Source organism: Coloeus monedula, assembly GCF_965178545.1.
Source record: "Coloeus monedula genome assembly, chromosome: 1".
NCBI classification, from domain to species: Eukaryota; Metazoa; Chordata; class Aves; order Passeriformes; family Corvidae; genus Coloeus; species Coloeus monedula.
In genome coordinates, this window is record NC_138781.1 from 9,410,493 (window position 1) to 9,429,860 (window position 19,368).

Here is a 19,368-nt window from a genome sequence, read left to right on the forward strand (position 1 = left end):
CCGATGTAAACATTTTTTCAGTTTCTGCAGAATCTTTCACATGAAGTTCTCAAATCACTTAAGGCACCAGGGTATTTTGCTACCCTATCTCTACATAAGAAATAGGTATCAACTGAGATAGTTTTAAGGTATGTGTGGGGAGAAAGGGGAACAGAGGGACCAGGTACCACCACTGGCTGGAGTGTACAGTACAACATCTAAGAGCAGAAATGAAAAGCTTTGATCTCCTCATTCTTGAAGAAGATGATGACTTTGCCAGCAGTGCTTATTGCTGGTGTCCTGAATTTCAGAAACTACGAACTAGTATTATACTAAGACCAAAAAATCTAGCAAAAAATGTACCACTGTTCCAGGAAAAAGAAAGAAAATCATTTACGTGGTGTGGTATCAGTAATTCCACAAACTCACAAGGTTTTACACTTTACCTATATTGGTGGGGGCAGTAAATTCATAAGCGTATTGATAGAACTTCCTGGCTGCTGCTGGATTCATCTGGATCAGAGTGACACAGCGCTCACACCACACATCCTCGGGCTGGTTAATGGGGAAGAAGGAGTTCATCAGGAGGTTCACGATGCGCCGCGACACAGGCCGAGAATCGGCTTCAAGGCGAGACAGAAGATGCTCCATGGGACAGATATTCCAGAACTTTTTAAAGTGAGAAAAAGATATTAAAAGGAGTTTTTAAAAAATAGAGGAAAAAACCATCACTTTCATCAAGTGATTTCCATGTCAATGGTCTAAACAAGTATAAGGAGCATTTACCAGAAAAACATGAGCATTTTTTATATTTACTGAACACCGACATGTACTGGAGGTCACATTCTGCTGCAATAATGTTATTTTGCTGTTCTGATGTTTCTGGTGTTCTAAATTTCCTCCTATCTCTGACTCACTGGCAAAATTGTGGTTCAAGCAATTTCAGTTCAATACGTATGCAATACTAATGCAATTCCATAGATACAGGGAAGAACTCTAGAAGAATATCACAATAAAATACAATTATTTTTCATTATGTGCCATGTTTCATATTCTCCTTACAGGACAAAGTAGAACCAAACTACTTTCAAGTATTGTATACACCTTAAAAACCTGTATAGATCAACACCCTTTCCAAAACCATGCCAAGCCCTACATTACTAAATACTGAATGCATCCCATTCTTAGCCGAGCTCTAGTTTATTTGTAACACAGAAGTCAAAGGCTATGAAATTCAGAAAGACTACACAGATGTTATGCCAGCAGTAACACTACATTTGTAATTTCTCTGAGAAGATTCTGAATTAATTATGCTAGACAATTTCAAATTAAAACAAAAAATCAAAAATAAAGTATTTTTCAATGCCAAGAAACCTATTTGACTCTTGAGTAGCAATATTTGCAGCAGTTCATTACCCTGCAAATTCAAACTATGGACGCCCCTATTAGAACTGTCATAAAGAGTAAGTTTGAAGTGATCCCAGGACTTAGCAGAGATACATATTACAGTTTTTAAATCAATAGGAAGTTACTGAAAAACATCTAACACTTACTACGATTTTTTTTTCTTTATGTAAACCTGATCCTTCCTTCCCACCAAAAATCCCTGACACTGAGAATTATCTTTCTTCTCTGTCTTTAATGGCAGCGAATTCAGAATAATTCACAAACCAAGTGACCTCAGCCACTCCTTGTATGGCTCCCCCCCCCTAGACCCTTCATCTTCTTCACAGCTTTCCTTTGGATGCTTTCTAATAGCTTTATGTCTTTATTGGGCTTAGCAAGGACAAAAACACAGCTAAATTAAAATATAAAATTGAAATTAAGAAACTATTAACAGTAGAGAGTGGAATAAGAGCTCAAAGGTGCTATAATGTAATGCTTTTGGCTGGAAAGTATCACCCTAAATAAGACTCCACAGCAGAACATAAAATGCATTCAAAATTACTATAAAAAGACACCAAAATCCCGAGGGATGTGCCCACAAAATATGGACATTACAACAACAGGAGAATCAAAGCAAAAAAGCTACTGGGGAAAGGTGTTAAGCATTTAGAAGAGTCCTGCCCTGAGCTGGGCAGCCAAGGGAAGTGTGGTTGTACCACTGCTCTGCCCCACACATCCACAGAGAGAACAAGGGCCCACAGAGTACTCAAGATACCACAAATCTAAGAGTATCACTACAGCAAAGCAGGTATTTCTTTCCTTTTAGGAACACCACAGCAGTCTCAAAATGCACTTTTTTTTTTTAAATAAATGCCTTGATTTTGTCTCCTTGCTACTTATCAAGCATCACTTGTCCTACCTTAGCAGCCTTGGTAGCCTTCACTTTCAGTAGCATATCCACAAAAGCCACCCGCACTTTCTCGGAATTGTCATGAAGACTGTGTTTGGTTGCAGGCAGGAGATGTTCCAGCAGTGGGTGACTTAGCTTGTTCTCCAAAATTATTGGTAGGCACTAAAAAAACCAAAACCAAATACAGAAAGAGCTGAAAAATAGTTGGCTAAAAATTGTTGAAGAGGACCACGACATTTCTCACGTTAAATAAAGCAGGGACAGATACTGTGAATGCTTATTTTTCTTGTAATACTTCAGTAAAAACTGCTTTGATTATTTTAAATTTACAGTGAATTGTGCTCAGTGAACTCACTTCAGCTGAATCAGATCTACACGGAGACCATGGTCTTGCCCTCTACCTGAGGGCACACTGTATAGTATCAGCTCTCTAAAATACACTGATTTCAAATTAAAAACACATCTATTTGTTACCAATTTGTTTTTAAATCAGCACTTTCTGCTTATCCAGTATAGCTCCCCCATGAAGCAGTAGTGGAGCAAGTGAAGATTAACAGGACGACAGCTTCAATTTAAGGTTGAACTGACACAGACACAAAATCTTCAAGTGAAAATGCTGCTTAGGGAGTTCATTTTTCTGTCTGAGCTATCAGTTATTTCTCACATGCCAGAAAGATGTAGATGAACTAATTCTAACATACTGAGCAATGCAGAGGAGGAGGCATCCCCAGACAAACTGTGGAATTACATCCATCCAAACCTCAGACACACAAAGTGGAGTACAAAATCCTAATTGTGCATGTCTCGGGGTGCGTTAAAGCCAGTGACATAGGAACATCCTGGAACCTGTCTATTTATATTTTCAAGCCTAACCATCATTTCTAATAGCTAAAAAAACTAAATTATCGGGTCCAATCTGTGTGTGTACAACTGGAAATTCAAAATGGTTGAGTCAGAAAGCAAATCAGTTACTATTTTAAGAGGCATTTGTGTATTTCAAACGTGGCTTTTATGAAATGTGCAAGACCTTCATGTATTAGGAATTCTACTGCCTAAGACATTTAGTAGAACAAGTAATCTCCTTGATTTAAAGTGGCCTATACTAGAAACCTGTACATCAAATAAAATATAAAAATGACAATTATGATTTTAAATTTAGAAAAACATTTACTTTAAAAACACAGCATCGAACATCAGCAGATGTTATATCACATGCCAGCTCTCCAGTTATCTTTTTTAAAAGATCAGCAAGAATTGTCGGAGGAATCATCTCCCAGTATTTGGATGTTATCTGAGTAACTCCAAGTATCCCTGTAGAGCGGACAACTGGATGAGGATCTTCTAAGAGACTCTAAAACAAACAGAAGAAGAATACTGTGAGCATATGGATTATTGTAGCTCTACTGCTGTTTGACATGAGCCTATCATAAACAAAATGCATTCCATTACATTTTAGTAATTATGAAAATTGTCATACAATAAAAGAACTGTAATATTAATAGTCCCTCAAGGCATTCTATGATAAAGAAACCAAGGAAATTTAAATCAGAAGCAAAATTAAGATAACTATTGACCAACTTTTTAAATTGGGCTTTTGAATTTTTTTTTAAATAAATCAAGTCTTGCATTTGTGACTTAATTAAGAATATTTAGACTTTTACTTATATGAGTCTACACTGATCACTGTTCCTAGGAAATGACAAATAAACTCTGAAATTCATTCAATTATCTGATGTTTACTCAAGAATCCCCAAACATTTTCTTAATGAAAACACTATGTTCGTTCTCACCCATCTAGACTGGTAAGGAGATTTTTAGGTTATCTCCATTATACTTAATTTCAGAAGCATTTAGTAACACAGTACTGAACTTTCATTGAATGCTTCCATAGTAACTATGAAGCTCTCTCCCCCAGTCCAAGGTTAAATAAGGATCAAGATCCATTATTCATGTGTTCAATCTTTCAAAGGCATCTCTCATTCACAGATTAATGAATTACAAACCAAAATATTTTCTTTTGAGAGTTTAAAGTGGTAGATAGCATCTGCAGAAAACATACTACAGAAATTTAAAATATTAATTTATTTTTGTATTTTCTGCACCACAGAACTCTATTTCCCTACAAATACTATCCAGAAGTTCTAAAATTTTAATTGCACCAACATTTAATCTTATTTTTTGAGTTAGCTTTGAAAAAAGTTTCATTTTTAACATTTCAGTTTCATTAAAACTTACAAAAAGTTCTTCAAACTGTTTCTGAATTTCATTGTCCATCTCTTCAACCTTAAAACTGGGATCACGAACAGGAAAAGCATCAACGAACAAAAATGCTGCATTTGCTCGAACTTCTGAGTTTCGGGCCTGTTACAATGGACGAAAAATATTTTTTCCATAAGGACAGACTGTTAATATCCAAAGGTGTGTATCCTGTCAAACACTGTTCTCCAAATATTTTAACAAGTTAAGTGTTTTTAATTAAGTAGATGGAAAAGATGAATTTATAAATGGATAGAAGAACCTAAAGTCACATATGAGTTTTAATGTTTTACCTTATATTTCTGCCCATTCAGTAAAACCTGAGTTATTGTTACAATCGGCTTTCAAAGCATATCAGCTTCAATGGCCCTGAGGAATCACAGTCAGAGTTCTCCTGCTTTCTGTAATGCTGAATAAATTAAAGGCAGCTGGGATTTCTGTTGGTGCCCTTAAAGCTCCTCTTCAGGACAGAAGACTCTTGAATTCAATCAGATTGAATTAATTAACTTACTTGTCAAGAGACGGGTGATTTAATTGAAAAGCTCAAGCCTATTGCTTCAAGAAAATAGTATTTAGTAACTAAGTACCAGAAAGCCTGGAGAGTAACTTATCCAGCAAAAACATACTCATTTCTGCATCTCTGCACATAAGTAATAGCACCATGTTCTGAGGTCCAGGCAACTCATCAAAAATCTATGGGAAGCCTCTCAACCCTCCGAGATTTTACCACATTCAAGTTTTCTACGTACTCCACTATGTATTTTACTGGTTGTAGAACCCCAAATGCAAAAAAAAAAAAAAAAAAAAGAAAAAGGTGCATAATTAGACATTCATTCAGTGAAAGATAATTGACCCAGTGAACTCGTGAACTCTTGAAGGACAGAAAAAGAGAGCAGGCAATAAAAAGATGAAGAAATTCAAGGCATCTGTCTTGGAGTGACTTTATGATGTGTATCCCATATCACTGCCCTATGCCCAGAAATTAATTTTTGTGCCTTTCTATGCCTTTAAACTGAGCCTGAGAAGGGGGAGGAAAACCTGAGCAAAACTTTTTCAAAGCAGTTTGCAGCTTGTTCAAGGTCACACAGAGACAGAGACTTTTTTTCAGCTGCAGCAGGAGAGTGAGAGGGAAGGGAAGCACCCGGATTGCTTTTCTTTCCAGCCAGCAGTTTTTTTTCCTCAGCTCCTTTTCCTCCAGAGAGTTGAACTTTTGTTTTCCTGGGACTTCATTTTTTTCCTTTTCTCTCTGCTGGACTGTTTCAACATCAGAATACATTGGGAGGACTTTCCACTGAGGCCTTGGCCCTGGAGGTGGGCCCACCACCTCGTCCCAGCTCCAAGGAGGGGGAGAGAGAGATCTATGGAAGGACTCTGAATTTTCCCCCAGGTTTCTCTCAACAGAGCAGGAGGTTTTATCATTTAGCATTATTATCCTTTTCCTGTGTGTTTGTTAAATAAATAGTTTTTATCTCTTTCACTTTCCTTCGAGGAAAATTTATTTTTTCCTGAACCTGGTGGGGGAGGGATGGTTGTAGCCTGCCTTCTCTCAGAGGATTTCTAAATTTGGCCAAACCGGAACAGCATCACAAGGAGAAAGCTGAAATCTAACCACCAAACTGCATTTATCAAAGCAGTGCAGTGATTCAGAGCCTCTGCTGACTTCTCTTGGAAAGAAGAGAAGGAAGAATTTTGTCCAGATTTTGGGTCCAATGAAAAAAACCTCTCTCAATACAACTAGCAAAGTAGGCCTAATTTTAACAGCAAGATGAGACAGGTCGGGGAATCTCTTGATTATTCTAATAATCTCATTTTCTTCTTCCCTTGTCATAAAGCACATTGAAATCAAAGGCAGGGAAAAGAAACACGGCAATAACCATGTAATATTTAGATTTGAATAAACTAATGACAAATAAAACCAGAAAAACACAAAAGAAATGAGCAACAATTACTTCATTTACAATCTGGTTTGGGTTTCTCTTCTTGACCAATCCTGATATGGTGGAGTAGAACCAAAACATTCCATATTCTTCAAGTCAACAAAATTAATAGGAATTCTAAACTGAATACTACAAAAGCAAATAAAGCCCATGCATACAGTCGTTAGTTAGGGATTTGTGTTTTCCTTTGCTTATCACGGATCATGCAAACAGTTCAAAGGTGAGAAGATCATAATTCTTAATTCTAAGCTACAAAGCTGAGAAAATCCTTCAACTTTGAGCTTGTCTATATCAAGAATTAACATGTAACAAGATGATATGTGAATTCAGGGTGAAATAGCTCTTCTGCACTAACATTGCATGTGAAAATTAATTCAAATGTAGTTTTGTGCAATAACCTAGACCTTGTCTACCATAGCCATTCCAGAAAGTTAATTTCCATAACTTTTTAAGTACATTACACTGAATTCCATTAAACTCACTTTTAATTCTGAACTGAGTACCCACAGTTCAAATTCCTGCCTTTAATTAACTGGAATTTATCCCAAATGTATTTGCATATTCAGGCTCGTACAATGTCTTCACAGAGGTAGAACCTAAGACTTTAAATTCATGGCCTGTTTTAATCCACACTGATTTTTCCAGGCCAGAGCCTGCAGTTATTTAAATGACTAATATTTCTTTACCATTACGCTTGTACTATTCTGAGGAACTTTCAGAACCTTTTTAAACAATATTTTAATTTTTTCTTCAGTTAATTTTCATGGCTTTCTTTTAAATTTTATCTGGTCTTACAGGTTCTGAAATTCACTTCAAACTATTTAAAACACTGCTTCCCCAGAACATGTTAGCTTAAATGTGTGGGATGTTATAAAAAATTTTAAAAGACAACCAAACACACCACTTTAAAGGAGTCACTTCCTTCAACAGCTTGACTTCCTGGAGGAGTGGTTCTTGACTTTTTCAGCTTGATAAGAAATAGCTTAATCACTACTTACCTCACTCTAAATATCCGCATTTTTATACCCATGTATCTTCTTATACTAACAGCCAATCACTACACATCTCTTTTAAGTTTGCATGACACTTGCTTTTCATAGTAAGAACATGAAAAAAGATGGAGTTACATATGGGCTTATCATTATAAAAACTTAAAAGTTGCATCAAGGCTTATAAACTACATGTTGGTAAAAGCCCCAAAAGAAGTTGTGCAATCTAAGTATTTGCAAAACAAGCAATTTCAGAAGAAACAGAGAACTGTGCATCACAAATGTGCATTCTCAGTTTAAAGATTGCAGAGATGCAATCAAGTGGTTTCAGGATGAACAGTTCTGGAATTTGGTGTATTCTTACAACTGAAGTATTTTTGCTTTCTGCAAGGAGGAGTAAACAGGCCTTGTATGTCCTTTCTGTTTCATAACCAGTGTTCTAGAACAGGATTTGTTCTTCACTATAATAAATTAGGGATATGGCTAAAATAGGAGCATCAAACTGGTTATCTAGAATTAAAGTGACATTTCAAGCTTTGGAGTAGAATCCATACAGTAAGGACAGTTATAAGCTTCCCTTCTTAGTTCAGTATCTTAAACTACTGGTTCAAAATGCCAAATAATTCATGCAGTACTATATGATTTGTTCTAGCAATGGAACCATTAGTGATGTGAAAATCATGAACAGCAGCTGTTAAAAACTTCAACCACTTCTGGAATCAGGAATTCTCCCACTGTCTTGCTGCAGATCAATCATTAACCATTTTTTTCCCACAAGACACATCTTCTGTTATATTTCTCCAAATAAATGTATGCAGATTTAATAAGGTTTGACAGAATCTTCCTCCAAAGTACTCTAGTCCTCCATTTGTGTCCTGGGCCTTGGAAAGTGACTACGACCCTCCACTGACAGACAGCAACTCCCTTAAGAATGGAATACTGTATTTTGTTAACTAACCAAAAATCAATTAAAACCCCTATTCTTTTTAGAGACAGAAGTGTAGAAATTAAAGGAAGCCATGCTTTGTAGCTATTTTTCTCTTGCACTAGGACATACACGTTTCATCCAGAAGGTTCCTTGCTTATATTAATTCTAACGGGATGGGATCCAACCCTTATGTAAGGCCAAACAAGATACTGGGTTAGCAATGACTGTTCATCTTCCCACCTCTATCAGAGGGTTCTGTTGAAACCAAACAGCTCTCAACTCCTTCCTGTAGCTCATAAAATCCATTGTAAAGAACTTTTTAAGTTAATAGTAAATACTTTCAACTTTGAGAATTTCAAATACCTTTCTCATGGCTAGAGAAGATGCAGTATGACTGCCCAATAAATGAAATATGTTTACCAGAATTTCATTTGGCTGTATGTATACACTCTTACAAACAGGGATTTCACAATCTCAGACAAAATAAAAGCTGTTACCTAAGAAGGAAGCTTAGCTCATGTTAATCACAGAGTGTAACTGAGTAGACAAACTGCAATAGGTTGCCATTAGTCTGTGCATTCAATCCATAGGAGGACATACACACACACACCAGAAAAGAAGTAAGAAATTTCATTCTGAGTGCACATCCATACCATGAATGTCTGTACATACAATCAAACTAGAATAAAAGTTTTTCTAAGTTAAAACTCTAATAAATTCATTGAGCTGTATTCTAAGGCTGGTAATTAATCAAAAGGTGAAACTAAAATATCCTCTGAACATTTCTGGCTTTGATCAATAAAACACTGGTAATTCCCTAAAGATCTTGGAAAACAGAATACAAGATTACACAGAATTTTCAAATTGAGAAGGTAAGAATACCAAGTGCAATCCTGGAAAGCACTCTAGGTACCTGTAAACAAAACTGGATTTTACAAATAAATTATATTAAAAAATTAGAATATTATTGTGCATGCTATGCCTAATTACAACTTGCAAAGTTACTCAGCTACATCTGTGATGTCAAACATTCATTTTGGGTTTTGTAGCGATTTCATTTTAAAAGCAAATAATAAAAACAGAAGATGTGGAAGGGACCCAAAATTTAATAGCTGGAGGAAGACAGTCCTATTTTCTGAAAAGGATAATTACCTTCAGTGCTCTCCAGAGGATGGGTTGATACAATCTATAGAGCATTTCTTCAACTCCTTGACGAACTTTACTTTGCTTATGAAAATAACTCAGCATCTAAGAAAAAAAAAAAAAACAGGCCCAAAACATTCAAGAAGTAGTAAGGGGTTGTCTCATTTAATAATTATGTAACATCAGCGTTTTCATACTATGGAAATGATAAAACTAAACATATTAATTGACCCTATATTTTACTGAAAAGTCTCAAAAATAGTAAAATTGATCTAATAAATATAATATTTTATAACTTTATAGAGTCAATAAGTTTATATAAAGATCTACAACTAAGAAATAAACATGGCTAGAGAATTTCACAGCAACAACTCATTTTTCATTACTGTAAAAAACTATTTTTAAAGTAACTGGCAGAAAGAGTTTGAAACCATGAAATTATGAACATCAGATAAATAAGCCTTTTCTCTGTTAAGAACAAATGAACTTATTTGGTAAGTAGAATTATACAAATAAAAATGTACAAACCTAATACATTTTTTATGCATTGATGAAAAGCAAGTATCAGCACTCCTTGGGACTCAAAACTTTGCTTAATTAGCTAAAAATCCTGTTATTTTTGTATCTGAATTATGCAGAAAAGAAAGTGGAAGACCAGAGCAGAATATGAGAAAGGACATCATATAACTTGATACGAAGAATTCCTCCACTCGAAACAGTGGTCAGTTTGAGCTGTGTTCTAAGGTTGGTAATTAATCAGAAAGTGAGACGAGATCATCCTCTGAACATTTCTGGCCTTGATCAATACAGCACTGATAATTCCCAGAAGATCATGGAAAACAGAATACAAGATTACAAAAAATTTGAAAAGAAGCTGACCCTCTAGTGGTCAGTTCAAATTTATTCCAAGACCTACTCTACTTGCAGCTCACAGTCATATTTATTCACTGTCCTCTTTCAAGATCATAAGCCTCTGAGTCTGAAAACATGAAATGCTCTGTCAAAAGCCAGGAATCACAGAACAAGGGAATCCTACAGCTATGAGAAAACAAAACAGAACAAACCTGCTAAAAAACCAACGCCAAAAATAAACAAAAAATACCCAATATAACATTGTACACTCATTATGTATGTCAAGCTATATAGTACACACATTTTACACTCTAGAGTCTGTGTATTTGGAAGGAGGCATGGGAGGGGAAGGGACATGGATCAAATACAAATGTCTTAAAAAGCTCTGTGGACTTCTCACTCTGCTTCAAATGTTCCGCCCATGACTAAAAGCCAGAGGTGGACAACTAGAATCAAGGCTTGTCCCTATAAACATATATAAACCCCCTATATATAATAAAAATTTTAAAAGCCAAGTTTAATTTCAGACCCATCTACTAAGTTTGCCTCGAGAAGGTTGTGACTTTTCATCCCTATGATCATCTATGGAATGGTCAGTTCTGTAGGTAAAGAAAGCATAGCATAGACAACAGACAACAAAACTATTTCTGGCACTCTGGAAAATCCCCTTCTATTTCTACTTTTGAGCAGCAAAGAGAAGTCTGGTGCAAAACTATAAGCAGGTTCCTCCTACTGTTTCTCACAATGTACTATTTTTTAAGTATTTGTGGTGGGTTGGCCCTAGTCACCAGCTAAGCGCCCACAGCCATTCACACACTCCCTACTCAGTGGGGAAGAAAGAGAATTGGAAGACAAAAAGAAGTTCAGGGGTCAAGACAAAGACAGTTTAATAAACGAAGCAAAGATGACCAAAAAAACCCCAAACAAGTGATGCAAATGCAATCACTCACTACCTGCCACAAGCAGACCAATATTCAGGCAGTCTCCAAGCAATGGCTACCTCCCAAGAACCCACTTTCCCTCAGTTTGCTGAGGGAATGATGGTTGTATGGCATGCAATATCCTTCTGGTCAATTTGGGTCAGCTGTCTCAGCTGTGACCTCCTAGCTTCTTGCTCATGCCCAGCCTAGCCCTACGGAACATGGGAGGAGAAAGACTTGAGACCACACAGGCACTGCTCAGCAGCAACCAGAACATTGGTGTGCCACCAGGACACCAAACACAGCCCCATACAGGCTGCTATGAAGGAAAGCATTTCCATTCCAGCCACACCTGGTATAGCATTTTAGTATGAAATGAAAATTTTCCACTGTATAGCAACTGATCTCACTTTGATGCTACTAGCTCATGTCATGCTTTCCAGGAACTTACCTCTCTAACTTTAGAATGAACAGAAGAACTTCTGGGAAGATGAATTCCATGATGCATGAAATCCTGAATGCAGTTACATTCAAGTACCTACAGTACAAACACACACATGCTCCTGTTAACACAATAAAACAACAGTAACTACTGTAGCTGCACAACAACCATATTTTTCCCTAAAACAAGCAACTGAAAATAGTATCTGGTATTATTTCTTACTTGGCTTCTGCTTGGCTCAAACTTTTCTATGCTCAGAGCCTCAGTCTGCCTCAACTGATTTTCAGAATTTCAGAATATACAATTAATCCAATAGTCAGAAGCTAAAGCAGGGTAAATAAGAATATTTGTTATCTAAAATTTTGCTCTAGCATTGTTGTGATGCTGTAATTATGCCTTTAATCACTTCCATGGAAATCCACAAAAACTAGATAAATACTTGAGCTATCAACTATACAGACTTGCACATACTGAATAAAAGCTTCAATAATTAATCTAACTGGTGTGTTTATGAAAAACACTGTGTATATGCATAGTTGTGTGAACCAATATTTCAGCAGCAGAATTAAAGGTGTTTAACTGCAGCTAAGCTGATTTCAGTGGGAAAACATTCAAAGCATGACATATTGGTACTCCTTGACAATGCTGAAGAGGCCCTTTCCTTAGGGAAATAATTCTTTAAGGCTTGTTTAAGGCCCCTCTCTGAGGTGGAAAGTCATGAGTCTTTCCCACCTTGAAACTCAAAACTATCCAAATGAAATTTCAAGCATAGTGTTACCTCTATGAATTCTCCTGACACCTTCTTCCAGGCCCTGAAGTAAACTTCTGAAATGTATTCCATCAAGGATCTGTATTAACATATAGGAAGAAACACTGTCAAGAAAGCATATTAACCATATCTGTGTACAGTTCATAAAGGTGAAACGTGAAGATTTTTACACATACCAATTTTGTTCTTAATTCTGTGCATCACCATGATTTTTAGAAGAAGAAATTCTCTTTTTCAAGTGCACACCCATAACTACCACCTTAAACTCTTAATTAATGAATGCAAGCGCTATTACATGGTACTTGAAATACCTCTTAGGGTGGGAAAGTCAAAACATTCACAGAGATACTTTATCATTTATGTCATGATGAATGCCTTAAATTCTTTATAGAGATGTACAGGTATACATTATTTTACCTGAAAGCATTAGAAAGCCTCTGATTTTAATGCAAAGAATCACTTCTGCAATATTTCACTGAATAATCAAAGTAAAAAAGTCTCCACGTTTTCATCCGTCAGCCAAGTTCTCAGGCTACGATTGATCCTGCAAGTCACCTCTTATTAGAATGTCTGTATATAGAATCCTATCTAATTAATTTAGAGGTTGCTCGTAGGAAAAAACAGAAACAGCCTACAAAAGAAGAAATGGACCCGCAACCCTCACACAAGCACGGCAAATTTCTATCAAAGTCCTTTGCTTTAGCTAATGGCAAATAAACATTTACTACTCCTATAATTGTATGCCCAGGCACATCAGAGCAACTATTAAATGAAGTTGCTGAAACAATGCAGCAGTTATATTCAGAAGATTTGAGGGTTTCTGGATCCTGGTATATTATTTCAATACACAAGGTATTTTTAGAGAGCAAGACAAACAAGATTTTGGACAAGCTCTTCCTAATTAAGTACTCTAACTAGGATGCATACCTTGGAAAGAACTGTAATTGGTTTTTAACAGTTCCATGTATCATTTTAATGAAGTTTACATTCCAGCTGAACAAAAAACTCAGGAATCTTCTTCCCTGTGGGGAGGGGAAAAGAGGAAAAAAACAAAGGGAAATCAAACCTCAGAAGAATACCCAATTTAAGAGGTACCTCAAAAATCAGTCAGTACAAAGGAAACTACATCTTTAATTTTAAAATGCATAGGTGAAACAGAAAAAAAATTTAAGATTCTTAATTATTAAGTAGAATTCAAGCATTACTTTTATTCACACTGTAGAAAAAACACAGAACAAATGAACATGTAATCACATATCTGCCTCCATTCCTTCAGTGTCCATTCTGTTTTGGTGTAACTTGAAGCAGTGTTCCAGAATGGTAACAGACTGTGCAACTCAGCACCCTCATCAAAGCCAGATCACTGAGCTCTGCCAAGTGCAATATCATTCCAAGACAACGCTGGAACGACGGTGAAGGTATAAATAAAACACTACCAGCACTGGACACAGGAACATTTTTAACAAAGCCACAGAGAACAGCTGGGCAACTGAGGAAATTAAATGTTCTGATCAGCAAGGACAATTCCTTTCCTCTTGCCACATGAAAGGTCATATTGCAAACCTCCTGAAGCTCCTTTCATTCATGAAAGTAGAAACATTATTTTTCCCAAATTAGTTTTCTTCCATCATAGCAAGTCAGGAACAATGATGACAAATCTGATGAGCAATAGAATTTTGCAGTAAAAGGCAGTGGAAGGCTGTGGATGAAGGAAATAAGCCAATGCTCTTCCAGAATCAGCAAGATCTGCCCAAGGAATTGGAGCCTTATACAGTATCTGTACAGGCAGCCTCACTCTGACTTAGCTTACAGATGAAGTAGTGGCATCCAGCTTCTAAGACTTAAAAATGTTTGATCATACTTAAGGGTGAGTCAGCCAGTTGTAAGAGTCCTTTGTATCTGTCAGCTTTCTAGCCAAAAATAAATTAGGAAAATTAATAAAGGAAGTGCCATAGTAAAGAACACACTAGCAGAAGTGCAAAAGGGTCACTGAAAAATTAGCAGAGGTTCAGAGGCAATTCCATTGAGAGTTGGACCAAGAGTTGTGTTCGCACCTAAGACAAAGACAAAACAGAGAAAATAGAACACCAGTCACACTTGGAGTTGGAATCTCAGAGTAGGGGAGGGAGAAGGAAGCACATAGTTGGAAACTGCCCTGTAGTGCAATTGATAGCTGAAATGCCTTTGAGTGAAGAAGTAATTCAGAAGCTCATAAAAATCAAGACCTAAAGGCTAAATACAGCATCAAGATTCCTGTCTACAATGGAATCCTTCCTGTTGTCAACGAGAGTTGCCTCTATCTCCAACTTTGGTGGCCTAATAGAAATATCCAGGAGTCCCACTTGGCACGTCACACATCAACATCCCTGACAAAACAAAAGGTCAAGGGAGTCTTAACCTACAGCTCTTCCCTCAACAAGGCAAGGATGAGGAAAAACTTGAACTCACCTCATCTGCTACAACCCCAGAAGACAGATGATAAAAAGCCAAAAAAAAAAAATTCAACCAATTCCTTTTAGCCTTAGGTTTCAAAAGATTGAGCCTACTCCTGAAAATTATAAGTGCCTCTAACTTAATCTGCTGCTTGTGAGTAATGGATGTGAAATAATTACTGGTATCAACATTCTCATTATCATGACAGGTAAACTGGTGATAGGTGAGTAAGACTGTGAACTTGTCATTTTTGGGATTAATGCAGTATCAGAATGCTGGGTGTCTGGTACTCCTGTGCCTGTGGACACAGAGCACGTGGCTTTGTTCTATACACACACAGAAGGTTAGCAAGGAAAGAGAATACAACAGACCTACCACAGTAACATGCTCTGCAGGCTCTGCAGCTGTTGGACTGGAAACCCCATCTGAACAAGAATGTTTTCATAAATCACAAAAGTCAGAGGATCACTTCACTAATGCAGCCTGATAAAAAGCCTCTGAGAAATACTACTCTGTGTTGAATAGCACAGCCTGGGAAGGCAGAAACACTGAACTCCCTGATCTAGCAATGAGGTATAAATGTGCAATTCTCTATCAGTTTAATCTGATTTAGAACTGATACACTGCATTCCTGACCCTTCCCTTCCTTCAGCCTTGCATATGATGAACCACTGCAGACAGTTAATCTGTCTGAAAAACAACCTTACTAGGAAAAAACAGCCACCTCCTTCAATCAACCCATGGTATTACTGCTTGAACCTTATACTTTGGAAAGGAAAAGAGGAATGCTAGCCCATGGCAACACAGGATCATTGGAACCTGGAGTTATAGCAGCTGAAGCTGCTATGATGCTATGCTCTGGGATATGTACTCCAAAAAACTAGGAATACTTTTCTTAGGAACTGTAGGACAAGTCTGCAGGCACTAAAGGGAGTATTAGGCCTGATATACAGAAGCTCAGTTTCGTATCAAAGCAATTCATATAACACGGTGATATTTGGTATTACTACGAGCATTTTAGAAGCAACACAGGATGCAAGAAGAAGGTCCAGCAGAGATACTGGGGGAGTGTTGGTTGGTTTCTTGTTGCTACAATCTACCAATTAGTGAAATGAGCCAGGAAGGGAAATTAGAGAACACACATGAGGTGTGTTATCACTGCAACTGAACTCCCACAGCATGCAAATCCCAAACAAAAGGACTTGCAGCAGAAGTGCAGTGCTTTGCAAAGGAAAATGCTTTGAACACTTTGAATCTCCTGTCTGCAGAGCTAGGAACATCCAAGCTGGTTACCATTCCAGATACGTCCTGGTAAGTCATATATTGAAGCTGGATTTCTGTTCACAAACTGAGACAAGTGAATTTGGATGTTTAAGTCCCTAAAATGCTAACTGTCTGAAGAGTGATGCATGTGATCAGCTGTTTAGTTACTGTTTTATGGAGCTGAATTGTTCTGTTGACTCTGCTGACTAGGGTTAATACAGCACACACCATAAGCACAGCACAATTTTACATGCCCAGATGGTTTTCCAAAGGCAGAGATCTATGACAGTGTTTTACGTGCCAGCCCCACATGGGTGTCTGAGGCAGCTTAGGTCATTTAATGTAGCATGGGTCATTCACTCAAGCAATCAAGTCCTTCCCAGGACCTGTAGTGATTATGCTCCTGCACAGATGTCTAAATTTATTTCAGACACTTAATTTAACTGAACCCTGTCCTGGGATCTTTCCAGAATGGGTTATGGTTCTCCTTTTATTTTGAACTCTTATCCTTCAGGATGTAACATCACTTGTGTATTGGGCTGGCATGGCAAGGTTTTGGTAGTGGAGGCCAGCAGAGGTTGTTTCTGTGAGAAGCTGCCAGAAACTTTCCCCGTGTCCAATAGAGCCGATGCCAGAGGGCTCCAAGGCAGACCCACCACTGGCCAGGGTGAGCCCTTGGGCAACAGCTGGGAGCTGCTACTTTCAGTCAATCCTTCCAGCCAGAAAGTGAAGAATCCAGAATTAAGGATTTAAACCACTAATGATCAGATGACACAGCAGAGAGTGCAGTAAGGTGCTCTCTGTATCTACCTAGAAAGAGACAGACCTATGAAAATGCAAATGGGACAAAATGTCAAGAATCAGAAATCACTGGGAGAGCAAAGAGAAAAATCCTGGGCAGAGAAGCGAATGTGCAAATTTGGCCACACTTCGCACATTCTTGTAGAGCAAAGGGGATGAGTTTTAATATGGCAGGAAAACTATTCATTACCAAGTCTGACTGCCACTGCTTTTTTTCCCTCATATTTAAAAAAATCAAAACAAAAAAAAACAAACAAAAAAAAACCAAAACAAAAACCAACCAAACAAAAACCCACATAACAAAACCACAACTTATATACTGAAGCCTGTGTTTCACTCAAAGATTCTTCCTTTAGAAAAGCTGTGTAGTAATTAACATGTTGTACTAAGTCTCACACAACTTGGAAGAAAAAAATAACTACAAGAATTTGCTTCTGAAACCTAGATAGCAGTTGTATTTTACACATATAATTACCAATTATTTACTGTGCCTATATGAAGACAAAATATTAAAATGATACAGTGGATTTGAATATAACAGAAGAAAAAAACATATAGAATCAAATATAGCTAATGCATTTTAAGTACTAGGACAAAGAACACACACAAGTACACACTTTTTTCAGAGGGCAAAAAATCACCTAAAATGAAATACACCAAGGACACAAAACTAACTGTAAACTCTGTCAATATAGTCTTACCTGTCTTTCCTCTTTCCACCCATATTTTCTCTGTTTCCATTCCCAACTTTCATATTGTCTTAGTACATCCCAATTTTAGTCAAAACTAAAATAGCTTAAAATATGATATGTAAGTAACAAAAAACCCACCAACTTTGTGGCAGGTATCCAAACCCTGCTCTATCAAACATTTCACCTAAGTCCTTTGCTATCTCCTTTTTCAAGATGCCATATCCTCATATTAATGCCATATTAATGCAGCAATCTCAGAGCTCATTTTATGACAGAAGTTCATATATTCCATAGGAAAAGGAATATATCTATTTTAGATGCAGGGAGGAGTCAGAACTTCAGAGACAAAGTCAGGTGGTCTGGTCACTTAACCAGAAAACAGGCTTGGACACCACTATCCTGGTGCACAGGCACAATCTAAAAACAACAAAACAGCAACTGTTCACTAAGAGAAAGATACATAGTTAAATAAAATAATTCTCATTTTTCTGTGAAGTTGGTTTCTTTTTATGCTTTTAAAACAAAACATGGCAATGCAATCTTCTAAATGGAGTCATTTAGAAAGAAAATTATTTTGCTACAGTTACTTGTCTTCAATAAAAGAGAAACTGCTATAAAAGAAGAGAATTACACCATGGAATGATTTTAAGTATCAAGGGAAATGCAATGGAAGCAAAGCACTTGATTCTTATTGCCTCGAGATACAAGAACTGGACAGAAGGTTTAGACATAGACTTTCACACTTCAGGCTGGAATAGAAACAAGTTTTTCCAAATGAAACAGAGAATCAACCATTTATAGCTTGGAGTCAGAGCTGATGTGTCTCATGTTGCTACCCACTGTACTGTAAAACTATTAAAAATGACCAAAGCTCACTGGCACAAAACCACAGTAAGATAAAAGTTGACTTACCTCTTCTTTGTTAATGTATTTTACACTCATAAAACACTGAAGTAACAAGTCTTTGACTTCATTACTCTCCTCTGAATCATAATCAAAACAAAGTAATGTCTGATGTAGATTCCATACACGAACTATATCTGCACCCTGACAGGAAAGAGGAAGCCCAGATTAGAGTGGAGTAGGCATGGTTTTAATACAAAGAGGCATTGAAAGGATTTTAAATAATGAATTTGAAATTAATTGTTACAGACAGATTTTTAGGTTGTGAAATTATGAACATTAATTTCATCACATTACTGGGAAAAAAAATACACATAACTACAGAAATTCTGACTTCCAACAAATGAAGACATGCTCAAGTACAGAAAAAAAGTTGCCATTTCATGCAAAATACATTAAAACCACACCATTCCACTTTTTAAACTCCATACAATACATGCAGTTAACAGGGAAAAACAGAAGAAAAAAATAAGAATATATCTATTTTGTTAGTGCAAAAGATGTGTATCACAATACTACAAGTAGCTCACATATCTTGAAAAAAGAATTTCAGATAAATAGAAAAGAAAAATTATTTGTAGACAAATAAAGAGCAAAGGAAGATGAAGCTTCCCACAAAAGTTGTCTCTATGCATAGCTGAACATAGTACTTCCAATCTGAACTGACAAAAAGAGTTAATTTCTATAAAAACCTTGGCCATTGGACTGGACAAAAGAGTGAAAAGATTAAAAGGAATGCAAAAGAAAAAAATCCAGTTCACTTGT

General features: G+C 36.8%; 1 protein-coding gene across 1 annotated transcript in view; it reads right to left on the reverse strand.

The window, feature by feature from the left end:
- Positions 1-19,368, reverse strand: part of NCAPG2 (non-SMC condensin II complex subunit G2) — a 42,793-nt gene that overhangs the window by 17,485 nt on the left and 5,940 nt on the right. Inside the window, exons 6-14 of the mRNA XM_082285755.1 lie at positions 18,613-18,747; positions 13,439-13,533; positions 12,521-12,590; positions 11,752-11,838; positions 9,538-9,633; positions 4,511-4,636; positions 3,447-3,626; positions 2,285-2,437; positions 426-648 (exon numbers count right to left, since the gene is read on the reverse strand). Of these exons, the coding sequence (XP_082141881.1) occupies positions 426-648; positions 2,285-2,437; positions 3,447-3,626; positions 4,511-4,636; positions 9,538-9,633; positions 11,752-11,838; positions 12,521-12,590; positions 13,439-13,533; positions 18,613-18,747 (1,165 nt within the window). The remainder of the gene's footprint in view (positions 1-425; positions 649-2,284; positions 2,438-3,446; positions 3,627-4,510; positions 4,637-9,537; positions 9,634-11,751; positions 11,839-12,520; positions 12,591-13,438; positions 13,534-18,612; positions 18,748-19,368) is intronic.